At 44.9% G+C, this 17,504-nt stretch overlaps 1 protein-coding gene across 13 annotated transcripts in view; it reads right to left on the reverse strand.

Annotated features, from left to right (window-relative positions):
* The window catches only part of MEGF11 (multiple EGF like domains 11), a 252,033-nt gene extending 238,882 nt beyond the window's left edge, over window positions 1-13,151 (reverse strand). For 2 of the 13 annotated variants that reach the window (XM_050309800.1, XM_050309798.1), the window contains exons 1-3: window positions 13,006-13,144; window positions 10,985-11,247; window positions 5,087-5,231 (exon numbers count right to left, since the gene is read on the reverse strand). In XM_050309800.1, coding sequence (XP_050165757.1) covers window positions 5,087-5,100 — 14 coding nt within the window. In that variant the 5' untranslated portion in view covers window positions 5,101-5,231; window positions 10,985-11,247; window positions 13,006-13,144. The other 11 variants (XM_050309803.1, XM_050309799.1, XM_050309795.1 and 8 more) reach the window with 9 other exon arrangements.
* Between the last annotated feature and the right edge of the window lie 4,353 nt (window positions 13,152-17,504).

Genomic DNA, 17,504 nt, shown 5'->3' on the forward strand with positions numbered 1-17,504 from the left:
GCTCAGCTACTCTTACTCCTGTTCTGTGCAGAGCACATGTTTAGTGAATCTGATTCCAGCCTCGTGCCTGTTCATTCATCAGCCCCTGCACTCAGGCTGGGACTAGGAGAAATTCCCCCAGTTCTCCTGGCAAAGGGAGAAGGGAGCCCTGCAGTTGTGCTCCTGTTTGCAATCTGCTGAGAGCTGAGTGTGCTCTCCCTTCCTGCTGCACCTCTGCAGGCAGCCCAAGTGCTGACCTTCACCTGCCTCTCTGAGGAAGAAACTTTCCTACAGATTTCAGTACTTTCCCTTTAGAGCAGCAGCCAGACAAGAGAAAATCTTGTTTCTCTCGCTGAGCACCACTGGTCACATCCAAGTGTTTGTAAACACACTTATCCAGGAGAATTCTGCACTTGTCTTTGGACATCTTGACTTAGATTCTCCCTTACAAGTGCTGAGTCTGATCTTCACAAGGCTGTGCAATATTGTCTCTTCATAAATTTGGTACATGGTCTATATTAATTTACAAGGTAAGAGTCACACTCTGCAAACTCTTCACCACAATTCCTCCTCTCCACACGAACACACCGATTTACCTCACACACAAGTGTCACATGGCTGAACTCACCTGGCAATCTAAAGCTGATTCTACTGGGATTTGTTTCCTTTGAGAGCAGCTCTTAATTTTCTACAAGCTTTCTCATCTGCCTCTCCCTAACACACAGAAGTTCCCCACTGAGGTTTCAATCAGCTTGTGCAAAGGGAAGCACCAGTCGCTGGGGCAGCTCGGTCAGTCTGTGCAGAACACAACAATGAGCCTGAATTTTATCCAGCTTTTCCATTAACATCTGAACAACCCTTTCTGGGGTTCACAATGGGAATTGTAACTACTGCCTTGATCCCAGGTTTTATGTATTAGCCATTTTTCGTGATATGGGAGATAGGCAGGGAAGGCTCAGTTGCCTGAACAGGGATGCCAAGGCTGTTTGAGACACATGAGGAAAACCAGGACACCTCACTGGGCACCAGGTCCAATGGATGTGTCACAGCTGCTGGAGCAGCAACCAGGGAGCAGGCAGGACACCCTGGACAACACAAGGAGAATGGGAGAGCTGAATCCTACCCCTACCATCTAAATGGTCCAAACCATCTTTCTACATGGTCTAAATCACCTTTAGAATGCTTAGTGGGGCCCAAAGTCCATCACCATCCCTGGAGAAATTCCCAGTGACCTTGGCTTGGAACTGGCACTGGGTTCTGGCTCTTGCAGTGCCACATTTTCCTTGCATGGACAGGCAAGGGAGAGAAGGGCAGTGGAAGTGCCTCCCAGGCCTCCCAGTGACACAACCAGAAGGGACATATTTGCATAAAACGACAACACGGCAAAAAAAGTATAAACAGGTGATTCCAACCCAAAGTGGTGCGACAGATGGACAGTTTGTGGGAACCCACCACGCTCTCCATGCACCTGGGAGCACACAGAGGCCAGTGGCAAGCACGCATGTTGCAATAATAAAAATATAAAACCCAGTGCAGGCACCACACTCACACTCCCCAAAGGCTGCAGCCCCCACGCTTCAAGAAGAAAGACTTACAGCTTTTATATAAAATAACTGTGAACTGTAGAAAGTCTCCATTTGAATTCCCGACCCAGAGATTTGCACAGCAGTGCTGCAAAAAGTGGTAATTATGTAGAAGCTTTTTAATATGCAGTGGTGTGCAGCACTTCTCTTTTTGAGCTGAGCAGCCAAAGTAATATCATAAATATTATATTTAAATAGTAGCTCAAACCACATGGTTTGGAAAACAATAAGCAAGCACATGCTTTGCAGGAACACGGAATTAGAAATGATTTCACACAGGAGGATAAAAGGTTTGCAGGAATTGTGATCAGGCTACAGGGAAATGGTTTATACAAGGCTGTACTCGAAGGTACATTCCCAGTTCCAATATAATTAACTGTTTTCAGAGATTTATAGTTTTGCTGTATGCATTTGCTTAAATATTAATTCTGCTGCCTGGTGTTTAAAGCAGGATGGATAGTTCAAAGTGAAAATGGCTGAGTGGCCCATTCACAGGAAATATGGGACTTGCTACCAGAGAGCACGGGCTTCTGTTTGATACTTCTGAGTATTAATTTAGAGTTAATTATAAAAAACAACAGATCAAATTAGTTCTTTCTCATAAGTAAAAAGTGGGAGCAACAAAATGCGGCCTAATACTGTATATTTAACCTCAACCCATTTTGGTTTTTTTAACTAAAATGACAAAATTTTATAAAGCAGCTGACTGGAGAGAAAGACAACACCGAAATCTTATTTTGAAAAAGATATTGACCACATGACCATTTTCAACGTTTGATGCGTTGAAACCCTTTCACCATAAACCTTTTACAATTCCATAACAAATTTACTCAGGTATCAGCAAGGAGCAGAAAGAAAACTAAGTTCAACAGTCTGAACATCGAGGAAGCCTCCGGAGGTTTTGCTGGCAAATCAGAACCCGGGCACTCGCCTTGAAACTAATCTTGCAAATTATCATTGTGCTTGAGCACGGGTGCTTATGAGCATTAATTAACTAATGCAGAGCCCCTTCAGGTGTCCCACACCAACTTCAACAGACTCCAGAGCAGGTCCCGTGAACGTCAACTTGTTCACGAGCTTCTGCAAGACCAGCTCCTCGGTCTGTAAGGAGCACAGAAAATCCAGTCCTAGGATGAGGCTGGTGCTTTATTCACCTTTACTTAACAGCACTGTCACCAAGGCAGTATCCCTGAAACAATTCACTACTCTGAGAAGGAAAACTTGTGGGATTTACTAACAAAGTGAACATGGAAGGCAGGTCCCAGCAGAGAGGGACAGCAAAGCTCTGGCTGAGCTCTAAGAGAAGCCCAAGCATGGGAAAGGATTCGGACTGAGATCGGATATCCCAGAAAAACCTTCACTCACTCAGTCCCATAATGTGAATTTAAGAGACATAAGGTCCAGTCAGCTGACTGGAGACTTCTGTTACCAAAATAGAGGACTGAGCATGTTGGGGGGTGGGATCTCCCCTATCTAACAGGTCGGGGAAGGCACACGGGCAGCTACATTCGAATTAATTTTTGTCATGTTCTAAATCAGCAGGTAATAAAGACACGGACACGTAGACTTCCTTTTAGTTAACTCTGGACTTTCTTCCAGCTGGTGGGGAGGACAGCGGCCAGCCCTGGTGTTTAGCGATCACAGGGGCTGCAGATTTAAACAACTCTGAGCGATGGCTGCCTTGGTTTCTCAAACTATTGATCCTCTGCCCACCTCCCGGGCCAAGCAGATACCCTGTGCTTGCAGCTGAAGAACAGGCATCACGCGAGCACAGGCATCAAACCGTGTGCTGTCACCTGCGGATCTCAGCTGAGCACTGATTTTGGGAACCGATATCCCGACGCTCCGTAACTTCGCTTTGTTAGGAGCCATCTGGCAGCGTGGCCAGAGTCCTGCCTAAGCAAAAGAAGGGAATGTTTGGCAGCTGCGAGTAGCACCAGCCAGAGTGAGATTCCACCCACTCCCCAACCTCGAGAAACGGAGGTGTCACTTACACTCCGCATCCTACAACTTCTCCCTGCTCATCTCCCTACCCCAAACACCCTCTCGGCAGGAGCCCAGTTAAGCCCAGACCAGGAAAGCCGCTCCAATGCGAGCAGCAGGCGCCAGCCCGAGCCCGCTCCCCCGCGCAGCGCAGCAGCCCGAGGACGGGGACACGCGGGGACCAAATCCGGCTGCTGCCACCACAAGAAAGTTCGTGCCGATACAACAGCCCAGTAAACCACGCGCGGGGGGAAGGAAGCGGCTGATAGGGGAGAGTCCTAATCGAGGCGTACGATCTCACCCACGCACACATCTCCCAGCTCAGCACTCCCAAAATCACCGGCGAGCACCCAAAGATCGAGGGAAGGGGCAGGAGCGGGTGGCTGGGAAGAGATTCCTCCCACGGGCTCGTCCTAGATGCCCGGGCAGTTCCAGGAGGAGGAGGAGGGCAGGGGGCTTCTCCCCTGGCAGCTAGAGGGTGCAGGGGGGGCTCCTTGCCCGCAGCATCAACCCCGGGAACAAACAGGGGTGGGGGGCTCCGGTGCCGCGTCCCCGGCAGCGCCCAGGACCTGTCCCGACTCGCACCTACCTCGGGATGCGGGGCCGGGGCCGCGGGAGGAGGCGGCGGGAGGCGGCCCGGGCAGCCACGGCCGAGCCGGGGCCGCTGCCCAGCACGGGCGGGCGATGCTGCTGCGGGGGACTCCGGGCGGCTCTTTGGCTCTGTTAGGAAAGTTACCGCGGCCACAGCACCCACCTTAAACCCGCCTCCCCGCAGGACCCGGGGGAGGGGGAAGGAGGAGGGAGGGAGGGAGGAGACGGGGGTGGCGGCTCGGGGCTGTTCTCGTCTCTCAGCGGCGAGGCTCGGGCTGGCGCTCCGGGATGCGGGGCTGGGAACACACCAGTGCATCCCTTCTCCCGCAGGCTCCGCTCCCTCCCCCTGGATTCCTGCTTTGCCGCGCGGTTCCAGCTTCAGAGCGCAGAAACTTTGCCGTTTGCTGCGGCGCTGACGCTGATTTTTGGCTTATTCGTTTGGTGATGGTTGGTTTGGCATCTCGTTATTTATTTAACCATTTGTTGTTTGAGGGAAGGGGGAGGGGGGATCGGGTCTAGTCCTGATGCCTCGGGCGTTGCGTATGTGTTTGGGTTTTTTCTCCGCCCGATTCCATTAAAATGCCTTAAATAGACTAGAAGGACAAAGACTCAGACCGGCATCCCGAGCAGCGCACGGGGGGATGAGGACGCAAACTATAGCTGAGGGAGGAATACTTGGCGGCTCAGCAGAGGTAGGAGATGGGGGGGAAGGCACGGCTCCCTGCCTCCTGCGGCTGGAAAACCGGGATCTCCAGAGCAGAGACCTCTCAGGTTCCAGCCGGAGATCACGCAAACTTCTGGAGCCGTTTCGGGGTGCCTCGGTTTGCACACCCAGGGGAGCACACGCAGCTCTCGGTGCTTAAACCAGCGCCGGGATGGGGAGAAGCTGCTCAGAGCTGATACCAGGCGAGGTACGGATATGTGAGGGAAAGGCGCCGCGGAGAATTTACCTCTTCTCTAGCATCCTCTACCGTCCAGAGCTTCTGCCCTTGCGCTGTCACAGCGACCGCACCACTGCTGCCTTCGGGTGGCTCTGGGTGCTCAGAGCGGCATCAGCCAGGGAGGGAATTGCACCCCGTGGGTGTCGTTTTCTTCCTGAAAGACGTAGCAGAAGTTACAAACGTGTAATGATTTAGATCATTAGACCAAAAGGCTCATGACAGGTGATCTGAACAGCTGCACTCACTTAGCGCTTAGCCAGGAACCTCGAGCTTGCTCGGGCTGTTCCAGATGAAATGCTCTACTTGTGCTATGTACTATTAGTGATTATTTTCTAATTAGAATAATAACGTTGGCTAGGTTCCTGCTTTTTTTATCACCTCAAGAATATCTGTAAGAAACACGAGACCAAGCCCCTTTTTGATAATACACCAGAATGGTTCACAGAACTTTTTTTGTCCCCGTAGCCACGCGATGAATCCCCACATTGTACGATCTTTTATGGCCGTGGGAGGCTGCCAAAACCCTTTGTCCTGCACCGTGTGTCTCTTGGTGCCCTGCCAGGACATGACTGCAGGTGGTGGCAGCGTTTCAGGATGGAGATAGTTTGGGCCAGCGCTGGTACAAAGCTTCCATAGGGGACTGCCTGCAACCTCCCAAAAATCTGCTGCCCTCGCACAGTGCCTCCCCTGCGGGTTCCCGAGCTGCCCTGGCCGGGCTGGTTGCAGCCTCCCCACGGGGCAGTGGGGAATCAGTGTGTGCTGGAGCGGTTCCTGCTCTCCCACCTCCTGCTCCAAGCCCAGCTCTGCTCCCTCCCCAGCTCCACCAGCCATTCCTCTTCATTACCCACGACAGCTGAGCAGGTTCTGCAGCAGTTCTGGTGCCTCAACTGAACTCATCCCCCTCTTTCCCAGCCTGCTTTTAATTATTTTTTACAAACATCCCAGTGATGAGTATCAATAATAAATTAGCAATCGTGTTTATTTATTAAATTATTTTCAATATTTAATACAATTTAATAGATCAAATTTTAATTCGATTTGTTGAATAAATAAAGATAATTAGGTTTTGTTGTTTGTATAAGAATATTAAACCCACCAGTTGCTCTGTCCTGATGGCATTGTTTATAACTCAGTTTTGTCACCAGTTTCCAGTTGAGGAACTACTTAGCATCCCTGATTTTAGTTTTTAAATACAAAGATGCTCTCTGAAATGTACAAAATGCTTAAAATTAATCAGGCCAGCCTGCTGCTATAATTTTTTTCAGTTTTTCTTTCCTTTCTCTTTCAGAGTTCTCTTTAAAACTTTCCAAAGAGGCCTGGCAAACTCTGAGTGCCCTGGGCATCGATGAAAACCAAGATATTACACCTTGCATGGCTGTTTGCAGATGTTTGACACAAAGCATTCAGCCTTGTTCTTCCTTCCCTTCTAAAATCCCATCCAGCTCATTTATTTCACTTGGAAAGTTCTGGAATTCTCTCCAACATGGTTGTCTACTTGCAGGGCAGCAGAGGGTAGTAAATGCCAATGAATCTGGCTGTGGATGTGACTGCTGGAATATTCATTTATTATTGGCCTCAATTTAAATGCAACCCCCTTCTAAGAAGACATTCAGTACAAACAGCACTAGATTGCAGCAAGCTGGTTCTAGTCCAGTGCTTCTGTTTTTAAAATGGGCAGTTTACAAATAAAGATATAAAAAGACACTTTGGCTTTTTTTTTTTTTTTTCCTTTCTCTCTTATTTTTGTTGACTCAATGAGTGTAGCCTAGAGTTATAACTCTGGAAACTCCAGCTGAATCTTTAAGCTTTAGCCAGATTCTTTCATAAATCAGAAGGAGCTGTTGAAATTCTGAAGGACAAAATAGCTCTCAGTTCTGAGTGCACAGCCTGAGTTTGGTGAAATGATAACTGGTTATCCCCAGGAAACCTGAGCACCAACATGGAAATGAGGAAAGGATTGGAGAAAAAAAAAGAAAAAAAGGGCAAGCAAGAGTGTATTACAAGAGTGACTCTGCACAGAAAACTGCTTAATAATTCTGCTGATAAAGTGTGAGCCAGAGAAGAATTCATTTCCCTCTCCCAGAGCTCGGCTGAGGTGACAGCAGTTTAAGCAAGTGCAGCCTTTCAGGAAGGTGAGCAGGAATGTCCTTCAGAGCAGCCAGTGAGCTGGGCAGCACTGGAGTCACTGGGAGCTGTGGCTTTTGGGGAGGCACAGTTTTACCCTGGCAGAACTGCTGAGTGCAGAACAGCCCCTTGGACGTGTTTGCAAAGTCCATTCACCTTTCAAGAGCATTTTACTGCTTCCCTTTCTTTCTCCATGTCCAATTCCAAACTACTCCTCTCCACTTTCTCACTTTCCACGTGTTCTGTTTGCTCCAAGGGGTGATTGGGCCTCAAAAACATCAGCAAACTGAGTCATGTTACTGTTTGTGAAAGCATCAGTTATCGACCCTCTGAAATTATTATTCTGTTAATACTAAAGCTCAAGAAATTAAATATGCATCATTTGTGTCTGAATGAGCAATTACTATTGAAAATAATGCTTGAAAAAGAAAAACAAAGCTTTTCAGACATAACATGAATTTTAACTTGTGGTTTTTTTTTTTAGAAAACCAATCAGGGTTTTAGTTTATGAATCATTCTGTTCCCTGCAATAATACACTGTCTGTGCAATCAGTGATGATAAATGGGCCATAATTGTAAACTTGATATTGGTTTTCAATATTGAATTCATCATTCTGTCCTCTTAACACATATTAAATACTTTAAAGAATTTATATGTTTGTTTGATTTATCTGTGATTTTTTTTTTCCAATATGTAAAATTTATTAGTTTTCTGGTTTTTGAGAAACTAAGAGTAGACAACCTCATTAATAACACTGAATAATAGCCTTGGCCTCATTTATGCACGACTCTCTTCTCCCAAACAAAGTGTCCAAACCCAATACAAACATATCAGTTGGAGGCAGGGTAGGAAATACAGCCTGAAGTAGAGACAGTTCTGAACAGGTTTTGTTTGAACTCCCTGATCCCTCCCAATAATGATTGCAAGAATTTACTCTCATTTAAAGGCAACTCCTGCCCTCAGATTTCACTTTATCCCATGTCAGAATTGTTGACCAACCTCCACAACACCTAAATTCTTATTAATGTTAATGAGAGTTGTCAATATGAACTGAGGAGCGAAGAGACCCCTCACCAGGAGAAAACCCCTCTGAACAGCAGCATTCACAATGCATAATTAACAGCAGTGTCACACAGGTCAACAGCACCTTGGCTGTCTTGTGAAAACTCTTTTATGGAAAGCTGCAAAACAACCATTTTTCCTGTCAAGAAAACCCCCACTGCAACTGAATCAAAACCTTCTGCTTTTGAGAGCTAAAGGATAATTTACCCACCAGGCCCCTGCTTGTCCCCAGGACATTCCTCCTTGTCCTGCCTGAGGTAAAATCCAGGCTATGGGAGGATTTTGACCAATTCCCAACTTCCCACCAGCTCACAGGCATTTACAGGTTGAACATTACCAGTTGTGCTCGTGGTTGAGTTCAGTATTTGATTATTACCAATCTCTTGAGTTTGTACCTCTTTGAATTCCTCTTTCACCTGAACCCAAAAAGGCTGGAACTGCCAAGAGCAAGTAGAGACCAAAAAAAAGAAGGTTGATTCACTCCATCTGCCTTCCCCAATAAACTGAAGTTCCCCAAGTTCTGCTCCTTCCCAGAGAGGCTGTTCTCCCTTAGGAGAGCCTTCCAGAGGCTGCTTTCCCTCAGGAAATTCCCCCTTGGAGAAAGCTGCCCAGAAGTGTTAGCAAACCAGGAACAGAGTTAAAATGAGGAGGGAAGCAGACAGGAGTTCATGTGCTTGGCATTCTGAAACAAGCACAGGATATATTCATTTAGACCTTATTTACAGGTGCTTCTAAATATGCTGGAGCAAATTTATCATCAAGCTGAACTTGTTGTCTTCAGACAGCTGTCTCCAGACACACAGAATATTAAGGAGAGGACTCAAGTCTGTAGGAAATGTATTGTTGCAGCAAAATTCCTGCCCAGAATCTTGGTCTGTCCTACATGTGCTCCAGAGATAAAAATTACAATGAAATTTTGAGGAATTATGTTCATTGCCATTGGAACTGTAAAAAGGAATCAAATCATAACAGAAATTCCTACAAGTTTGACTTCTGTTTTCAAAGAAAAGCTAAGAAAACTTGGCTGCAAGTAATTCTTTTCATTTTCACCCATCCACAGGCACTCACAGAATGGTAAGTCAGGATCTAGCAGGAGTTGATCCCCAAAATGAGAGAATGCTGCAGTGTATTTGTTTCTTTGGTTTGCCACTTTACAAGGGAAAAACCCCACATTTCTAAGGTATTTTTGGTAACGTGTGACTAAGTAGCAAAATTAAAACTAGGAAATTAATAACTACATGGCATTTCAATCCCATCAACTCTAATCAACATAAATCCATTCTAATTAAAACCTGCAAATCCTGAGGATACCAAACAGGTAGCCCTCTGTTATAGGGAGATGGCAGCAACAGGCACATTCCACACAGAGGGAGAGGATGGAAATCTCTGAGAGAAGCAAAGATGAAGCTGTACTAGAAGTTGTATTTTCAGAGTACCATTAGGCCCCAATAATCTCTAATTGGTGAAATAAAAATTTAAAAAAAACCCTCATAAATTCTGTCCTTTAAAACTTTAAAAGCACTTTTATGAGCTAAATGAAGCTTCAGAGGCTGAAAAGGGTCACTGAGTTTATCACAATCATTGCTATAGTTTCAGATTTACCCCTCGGGAATCCCTAATTGGAGAAAACAAACATAAATTTTGTCCTTTAAAACTTAAAAAGGCACTTTCACAAGCCAGCTGAAGGATCTGAAGGAAGTGTACAAACTTCCCAGGCTGCCAAAGGTTCCTGAGTTTATCACAGTGATCAAACCAGGAAGAGTGCAGTGATGTAAAGCATGTTCTGATCAGTGTGATGAGTAACACACACCAGTTTAAAGGACAATAGAAATTGTGTAACTGCACCAGAGCCTTTGTTTCAAAGGCAAAACATCTTAAATCTCGAGTCTGTCTTAAGGACTTGATCAAAAGCCCATAAACATTAACAAGATTCCTTGCTCTGACTCCCCTGGGCCTTGCATGTGTCCTTTTTACAGCACCTTCACTCATCTTAAATCAGTTCAGGGAGCTCCTCATCTCTCCTGCAATCCATTCCACCTTGCACTTACAATTGGCACCAGCTCTAAGGTACATAACTGTGGCTGTCAAATCCCCCTGCTCCTGGTGGCTTCTCATGTGACACCAAGAGCAGCAGCTCCCTCCCCTCCTCCTGCCCTGCCAGGGCAGGGAGGGCCCCGAGCTGAGCGTGGCTGAGTTTGATTTGTGCACATCTGCAGGAGGTGACGCTGCCACTGGGGGTTAGGGAGAGCACCCATCTTCACCCAGCTCTTTAAAAAGAGGCCTCTTTTGTCCACTGGCCTTGTCTTTAGGATGTTTGCAACAGCCACTGGCACTGAGGGGGGCTGGTGGCACAAGTCCTGAGGGATGGCAGTGGTTTCCCAGACTGAAAAGCTTGGGAATCACTGATTTTATTCCTGACACCTCCTAACCTGTTCATTTAACTTGTTCTTACAAATGTGTCAGTGAACGGTAATCCACAACCTCTTTATGCAAACTGTGCCAGAATTAAATGCAAAATAAATGTACAGAATTTAATACATGTTCTTCAAGAATATTTAATGCTGGTTGTAGTTTCCTTTTCAAAACTGCAGATTGTGGCTTGGTTGGTTTGTTTTCCTTGCAAGGAAGCAAAAAAATGGAACATCACGTACATAAAGGCTTGGACCACATTATATTTAGAAAAGCAAGAAAATAAAATGGATCATTTTTATCCATCCTACCTGTTGTGGTGTCCAGTGGTGATGGTTTAGTTTTCAGTGGGAGGCAACAGTTACAGTTGGCCTTTGCCATGGGAAAGCATGGATTCCACCCTCTGGAATTAGTGCCTGGAGCAGCAGGAGGACTTTGGTGGATAATGAGGAAGGCAGCTTTAGGAAGGTTCCTCAGCCATGAGCACAAACACTCCTCAGGTGCAACTTTCATCTGAGTCTCCCCTGCATGTCAGTCCATTGGATCAAATCAACAGGAGGAGCTGAAAAGAAAACTGAGATAAAAATGTGTTGGGACACAGGAAGATGCTTTAATAGATAAAAAAAAGGCACAGTCTCTTTTAGAAAGGATTTTTCCACTTTGTATTCCTATTGTCTGAAATCAGGCCTGAATAGAAGAAGATAACTTGATAAAATATAGGCAAAAAAAAGAAATCATATAAGGAAATAATGGAAATGCTGTTATGGACTTTTGTGAGTATAAATAGTTTTGGAAATGAAACTGCCAAGCCCAGCATATGAAATGATGTAGAAATAAAGTCACTTTAATGGTCAGTCTGCTGCAACCACATAAACATTCTCTACTTCCTTTCATAGCCCAGCATCTTGTAAATTCTTTTTTCTTTTAATCTGACACATGGGGAGACATTAGTTGGAGACTCAAGGGGACAGAATCTGAAAGAGAAGCAGAAATGGATCAAGGGAAGATAAGGAAGAGAAATCATCAACGGGAGATATTAAATTCCAAAAATGAAACTGAAGGGATGGGACAAACTAGAAGGGAAAAAAAAGAAAAAGGGTGGTGAGATAAGCTGGAAAATAACGTGCTGAACTCAATTTTAAGCCAAAATATTAGATTGAAATAATCAGGGACTGTCTCTCCAGCTTTTCCTCTGCTTCTAAAGGTCTGGGCTGTGTCTGTGAGAGTTTTCCTGGCACCTGACTGGGAATGCAGAACTGTTCTGCCACAGAACTGGGGCTGCTCTTTGGCCTTCATTGGCACCAGCAGAACTTTCTCCCAGTGCAGCTGCACTGGCTCATTCAGCCCCTGCTCACACTGGGGCTCTGCCCTCCCTCCACATTGGAATGTGGAGCTGGGACTGGAGAAGGAGTGGGAGAATATCTAAAATAACATCAATACAGAAAATCAGGCAGCAATCTCACTAGATGGAATGAGCATTCTGGTATTTGATTGGCATTCTCATGTCCTTCCTGTCCCCAGAAAGTCCCACATCTTACCAGCTGCCACATGAAGGAGCTTCATTTCTAGAACTAAACACAAGAGTTGTCTCCTCAGGAAGTGTTGGAATGCTCTTATCCCTGATCCATAGTTATAATGCCTTAGGCAACCTGGGGCAGCCTCTTGACACCAAGGGATTCTCTTTGCACCACGCCCAGCATTCACTTTCTTCCCTGTGCCCTGCAAAGCCACGCACTCAATCCAGGGTGGATTTTCCCTCTGGAGGTCGTGGGGACAGCCAGAGGTGACAGGCTGCCTGATTGTGCAGCCCAAACTGCTGGCCCAAGGTTTCATTTCTTCCTCGGACAGTATTTTTTGCATCTTGTTTTGTTTGAAGGTTCATTAGCCCATTAGACTATTTCCTCATTAAAATGGCTGCTTAGTCTCTTTCAGAAACTTATAAAACCTTCCTAACATCTTCATAAACCAGAATTAAATCTACTACTGACAGTCAAGGGTGATGAACCAAGGGAATGGATCTTTGGCTCAAGTCCTGGCTGAGCCACTCAGTTGCCATGAGACCCCAGGCCAATAATTTGATCTTCTTTAATTGCAGCAGTGATAAATTTGGCTGAGAAGCAAGACCTTTCTGAAAAGCACCAGCCTTTGACCTCAGCTTGTGTGAGGAAATGCACCTCCAGAACCTCAGGCTGAGTGATGCAACAATTTTTCAGTTATCTACCCCTAGAAACTATGTGGCTGCTCACAGAACTCGAACTCTTCAGCACAGGAGGGGATTATGGCACAGAAATCTGCCATAAAGTGCACTTTGGATCAATGGCTTGGTACTCACAGGACAGTTGTTGACACCTGACTCTTCCTCCAGTGAGACCTTGTGGATGAAAGTGGAGTGGAGGGAGAGGAGCCTTCAATCCACATGCTGCTCCCATGAAAGCAAGTGAAGAATGGAGGGTGTAGCTCAGCTTGCAGGAGCTCAGCCTGTGTGGAATAAACACGGTTGATGATCCAGACTCTTCCCTTCCCCAGGTATTTTCCCTACATACAGAGGGATAACTGGAGTCCTGAGGCTGTTGGGAATAGTGTTGGGGGTAAATGTCTCACTCAGCAAGGGCCAAAGACCTGAGTTGCTTTGACCCCACCCCATTCGAGCTCAGTCTCACAACCAATCAGTTTTTAACTAAAAACCTCTCACCTTCCCCACTCCAACAAAGCTCTTGAACCACATCAAGAATTTTGGATAATGTCTGCAATGTGCAGCTGTAACAAAACCACCCAGGATTTGCCATGGAAGCCTTAAGGACGATGACAAAGGCACCCAGTGAGAAGAGGTTGAGCAGCAGAGTGTCCCAGCAGAGCTGGGCAAACACTGAAACCCATTTCCCTTGGATATTCACTGGAATTTTTAAAATGGGTTTCTTTGACTGCTCACATCCCTTTTGTGCTCACTTTCCATGAATAGCAAATGAGCTTTAATAAGGGGGATAATCATGAAAACCACATTTTAAGCTTGAACATTTGCCAAATGAAACCCTCCAATTGCACAGTGGTTTGCAGTACATATGTCATTTTATGACTTTTCCACTAAATTAAAAATATTCACTGCTGGTCAGTTTTCACATCCACAGCAATGAAACCCAAATAATATCATTACAAGCAGAACTGGGCAGCAGAGGTTAAAGTATTATTATATACAATTAGATATTCCTGAATTATTTGCTGGCTGAGACTTAGTTCTTGACAATAATTATGACAAAAGAAAATATCTTGAAATCTTGCACTTTTTTCCCTTGTATTTTTTTTTTTTTTTTTAGGAGAAGAGTAACCTGTTATTTATTCAGCCCTGCCAGGTGACATGATTTGCCAGAGGATGGAGCAGTTATAGGTATAAAATCTTTACTCAAAGGGCTTTTAGTGAGTAAAATTTAAAGCACAGGTGCAGCCCAGAAATGCAGTGAGATATATTTTGCTTTGGTTCCAATATACATCACTGAGCCCTCAAGGAGAAACCTTTTATATCCCATTTGTAGAGCAGATTCCCCACAAGTCAACCCCAGTTAGTTTTTTATGATGGAAGCCTAAGAGGGAATTCATCAGCTTCACCCACAAACTCCTCCACAGAAACTGGGACTGAAAAAAGTCCCCCTGGCAATTCTGGTTTCTGTTTGCTGGGGTGTATAAATAAGCAAAGCTCAGAGAGTGATGTTGTGCAGCACTGACCCCGAAGCTGAGCTGGAGATACTATGGGGAGCAATCCCAATTTGGAAGTGGCTGGAAAAGGTGACCTGTGAGGTCTTTCCTCCTCTAACCACCATTGTCCTTTGAACCTGGAGGCCGAGGCAGCTCTGAGCATCGGGGGAAAGGCTCTGACCAAATCAAAGGCATTTTGATGACAAAAAGATTGATGTGGTGGCCTTGTCCTTTGATCCAAATTGTTTTCCTAACTTCCAGCATAACTTCCAACATACAAACACATTTTGTGAAAGCAGGAATTCTGGAATCCATCAGCTGTAAATAACCTAAAGCTCCTCGAGCAGATAAGGTTTAACATTCTAATGATGGCACTAGCAAGGCTTTTTTCCCTTGGAATAATATTTGAGATCTCTCATCGCTAAATATAGTGAAAATCCTGCCGTAAACTAAGTAAAGTTACAGAAAATTAGGTGAAACAAAACAGTACATAACTTTGACTTCAGTGCTGTAAACTTTTTGAGCTGCATCCACGGAGGAAAAGGGTGGTGGGGAGAAAATCCAATGCACAGCACAGTAAATACCAGGTATTGTGATAAATTGCTTTGATGCTTCCAATAATTGTAAACACGGAGGAGTTTCATATTCCTGACATGCTCGAAGAGCTCTGCAAGCCTTGTTTTTATTATTGTTATAGAGCAGCATCAGTTTCTAGTTTATTTTGTGGAGAAAATTGGCGAGTTGCGTTAAAAGCAACTCCGAGCAGTTCGTTCAGGGAGGCTGAAAGGCGGGATTTGAGCCCATCAGACACGGGCAGGGGAGCAAAAGGTGCCGTTTCAACCCAAACTCGATTAAATAGCGTCTCCCAGTGGTGCTGCCTGGTATTGCCTGCGCGAAATCCACCTGAAATGCAGAGAGAACATTCCCAAGCCCAGCAAAAATCCTTTTCTTGTGGCTAAAATAAGAAAGAACATCCTCGTGTACTTTGTAACGCTATATAAATAATTTCAAAGGATTAAATGGGATAATCATCAAAGTGCAATATAACAGGGAGTCTAATTAACATGGGTGCTGACAAAAATAATTGAAGGAGGGTGACATAATTACTGCCAGTGAACACAGGACTCCAGAAAACAGACATTGTTAAAATAACTTGATATCTTTCTTTTTTTATGAGTGCAAGGAGTTAATCCTGAGACCATTCTAGATGTGGGCACTGTTTTTACAACACTTTTTACAGAGCCAGCAATCCAGGAGAAGGAATCTCCAAGAGGAAAGACAGCATTTATCCAGTTTAGTGTGAGTTAGAAGGAGATGCTGAATTGCCAATTGCTCCACAATTGCTTTAAGAATGGAAGAACCTACTTCAAAAATGTGCTGTAAGATAATCAAATCTTGCATCCTCTGCTTCAGTGATGGAATGCTTGTAAGGGAAAAAACTAAAAAGGCCTTTTTCACGTAAAAAGATATGATTTCTGTTGACTCCATGACTGTGTGGATCCCACACTAACACTCTGTCTCTTGGTTGTGGTATTTGCCAGGTAAATTGGGCTTCAGGCTTGGCAAACACCAGCCAAACTCTGGTATTCTCCAGTGACCTCAGGATTCTTTACCAAAATACTGAGCAACTTCTATCCAAAGGTAACCCACTGAAATTCTGAGCTGCACCTCCTCACATGCTTTTCCAAGGAGGGATTGCTCCTGAGAGGCTCAAACTTCCCATTGCTAGGAAGCACAAACACACAGCTGAATTCTAAAGGCTTCCCTTGCTCATTTAAAATAGAGTGCTAGAGTGCTTCTCTAGCACTCCCTGGTGTTATCCAAGGAGCACTGGTTGAAAGTGAGGAGTACTCTATAAAAATAATATCTGTACCAACTTCTTGCTATTCTACCATGATTTTTTTCTTCACAAAGCACTTTGTAGAGTAAAACTGCATGAAGAAATGTGTGTCCCATCAGTCTGCAGCCACACCACGCTGCACCTTCCTGCTTCAACATTTGAGAAGATCTTCTAGTGCTGATGCTCAGACATTTCTGAAACTTTTCTTTCAAAACTCCTGAAAATGCCCTTGTTATCCTGTTAGTTTTGGCTGTTCCTGCACAAACCTCTTGCCCTGTATAAAGACAAGTTACCAGATGAGCACCAAAGTTCATCTCGGATCTCACAGGGGCAAACTCGGTTGTTACATAAAGTGCCAAGAGTTCTCTTTGGCTTCAGTGACTCCAGCTTTGCCTTTTGCAATCACAGGAACTTGCTCTCCAAAAGAGGAAGGAAGGAAGGAAGGGGGAAGCTGAGAAGGTTAAAACTGTTCTGAGTAGGATGTTAGAAATACATAAGTAGCTACTTGACAGCACCAGCAAGGCAGGAACTTGGCCCAAAGGTCTTCCATTTTCCTCTGTGAAACAGTGAACAAATGAGAGCAGTGATCTCAGCTACTTTTCTTTAATTAACCTTCACTTTATTGCAGTCAGTGAATGTCACTGAGTAAGCACGCTGGTCTGTGTTCCTCACTGTGTCAGCACTCAGCATCCTCTACATTTCGAACTCAATTAAATGTCTTCTCTCCCAAATGTTGTGTTTTTCTTACCCTTTCTCTCACCACAGGTTGCTTCATCTTTGTTCCTACTGAACAAGAGCTCCATCATTTGGTCTCCATTTCGCCTTTCCTCTCACATCCTGCTTACATAATACATCTAAAATCATCCTGACTACCGAGCCCGAGTCTACACTTTGGTCGTCTCTCACTAAGTTATAACACCTCCTCCTCCTCAGATGTTTGAGAACTTGGCTCCTGCAAATCAGTTCCTTACAGATGGTGCTTCCATTTACTGGCACCAATTGGTTACTTGAAAGTATTAGTCAGTGCAGATACACATTTTATAAAACATGTGAAAAATAAGAAGTGGAATAAACAGGAACATACAGTGACATACTGCCTTGGCTCTTTCCCAGGTTTTTTTTTTTTTTTCCTCCTAAGGACAAACACTACACAGCTCACACCATGTATTTATGTTCAAGTGAGGTTATGATGGAGGCATTTTGTGGGAAAGTAGGAATGCTTTCCTAATAGTCCAAATAATCATCCCCAAAATGGCATGTTTTCAGCATTACATTTCATTATTCACAGGGCAGTGACTCAGACC

Source organism: Myiozetetes cayanensis, unplaced genomic scaffold, assembly GCF_022539395.1.
Source record: "Myiozetetes cayanensis isolate MyiCay16 unplaced genomic scaffold, myiCay2020 scf14, whole genome shotgun sequence".
In the NCBI taxonomy this organism is placed as follows: domain Eukaryota; kingdom Metazoa; phylum Chordata; class Aves; order Passeriformes; family Tyrannidae; genus Myiozetetes; species Myiozetetes cayanensis.